The sequence below is a fragment of the Pseudorasbora parva genome, chromosome 14 (genome assembly GCF_024679245.1).
Source record: "Pseudorasbora parva isolate DD20220531a chromosome 14, ASM2467924v1, whole genome shotgun sequence".
Lineage (NCBI taxonomy): Eukaryota > Metazoa > Chordata > Actinopteri > Cypriniformes > Gobionidae > Pseudorasbora > Pseudorasbora parva.
The window spans coordinates 18,428,429-18,430,246 of record NC_090185.1 but is presented as its reverse complement, the minus strand read 5'-3'; the positions used below and the strand labels follow the sequence as shown (position 1 = coordinate 18,430,246).

Here is a 1,818-nt window from a genome sequence, read left to right as displayed (position 1 = left end):
ACACAGTATTAGTATGGTGTTCCTAATAATCCTTTAGGTGAGTGTATATTATCTATCTATCTATCTATCTATCTATCTATCTATCTATCTATCTATCTATCTATCTATCTATCTATCTATCTATCTATCTATCTATCTATCTATCTATCTATCTATCTATCTATCTATCTATCTATCTATCTGGAAATTTTCAATGACTTTTTTGAAGCAACCTTAAACTGTCATAAAAAGAAACATAAAAATATTAACACTTATCACTATCATTACTCTTATTATTATTGTTATTAATTGTATTATTCAAACAATTAATTCAATGACTATATACTATATTCAGCATATAATAATAATAAATAAATAATAACAATTATTATTATTATTATTATTATTATAAATTATTATCACTTGAACAGTCAATTTCCTGCCTACAGTAACAAATATAAAATAATTTTGTAAAAATAAAAAAATAAAACATTTAAATGTAATGTACATAATGTAATTCCATGCATTGAGTGTGTGTGTGTGTGTGTGTGTGTGTGTGTGTGTGTGTGTGTGTGTGTGTGTGTGTGTGTGTGTGTATCAAAGCTGTTTAATAGTCCACTGGTGTTTAGGACACACGTCTGGCCAATTCTATAACAGAAAAAGATCGGCTGATTAACATGCCACACCACTCACTTCCTCTCAAACACACTATTGTCGTCCACCGAGATGCCTGACAACAAAACACTTGTGTGAGCTTATGGGCAACAGAACTTCCCGGAAAGATCAAAAGGAGAGCAAAAAGGGGGAAAAAATGCTGAACATATATCCTCATGGCCTAGAGCGAGAGGACGAAACAACCGATGTATAGTAAAGGAGACTGTTTGATTTCTTTGGTAAACACTGGCAAGACAAAAGCTGCACGTTTCCAAAGAAACATCAAACACATGCAGACAATAAACATACTTAATACCAAGTTTACGAAAGTCTACTCATTTTTCATGTAAAGGTTTTGCATGTTAGCAAAGGGACTACTTTATGTACCAGGTTTTTTACTTACTTATTTAGTACAAATTTGGCCATGTGTGTGTGTGTGTGTGTGTGTGTGTGTGTGTGTGTGTGTGTGTGTGTTGATCTCCATCTCTTTGTATCTCACTCTGAATATGTGTGTAGTGGAGTGAGAACAAGGTCAGAAGCTCATTGGTCAGTTCTGGTGATTGACAGGTCAGACTCTCAAAGCTACAAACCCCTCTGTTACAGACCTATAAATGGACTCCCATCTCACTCTGCTCCGACTCGCCTCATTCTGACAAACTCTCTGCTGGTAAGTCTAGTTGTTGTTTTTTTTTTTTTTTTTTTTTTTATCATTACAGTGTTTTACAGCTTATTTTGCTGCAAGCGTTCCGAACTGCAAAACTAACTACATAATGACTGCAAAATGTGTTTGCAAAAGTGAAAGACAGAAAGAAAGTTAATGGTCCATAAAATTGCTCCAACACTTAAACATTTACAGTCATTTAAGGGGAAAAGTTAAACAGCTTGAAATTGGTTTCAAACATTTTCACATTTTTAGTGCTTTTTGTAATTATTCCAGAAAACGTAGAACACTACAGTACATTAAGATGTCAGACTTAGAGACCTGCCTGGGAACCATCATTGACGTCTTCCACAAATACTCGTCGAAAGAAGGCGACAAGTACAAATTAAAAAAGAGCGAACTCAAGGATCTGCTCACGCATGAATTCCCGACTCTTACTGAGGTAATTAAAAAAACTTTTTTTACACTATATTGTCTTGAAATTTAAGAATATTTGTTTGACAATCAAGCCTTTATGTCAGAAC

General features: G+C 33.8%; 1 protein-coding gene across 1 annotated transcript in view; it reads left to right on the top strand.

Annotated features, from left to right (window-relative positions):
* The first annotated feature begins 1,170 nt into the window (after positions 1-1,170).
* Positions 1,171-1,818, top strand: part of s100b (S100 calcium binding protein, beta (neural)) — a 3,144-nt gene continuing 2,496 nt past the window's right edge. Inside the window, exons 1-2 of the mRNA XM_067415735.1 lie at positions 1,171-1,300; positions 1,571-1,736. Coding sequence (XP_067271836.1) covers positions 1,599-1,736 — 138 coding nt within the window. The 5' untranslated portion in view covers positions 1,171-1,300; positions 1,571-1,598. The remainder of the gene's footprint in view (positions 1,301-1,570; positions 1,737-1,818) is intronic.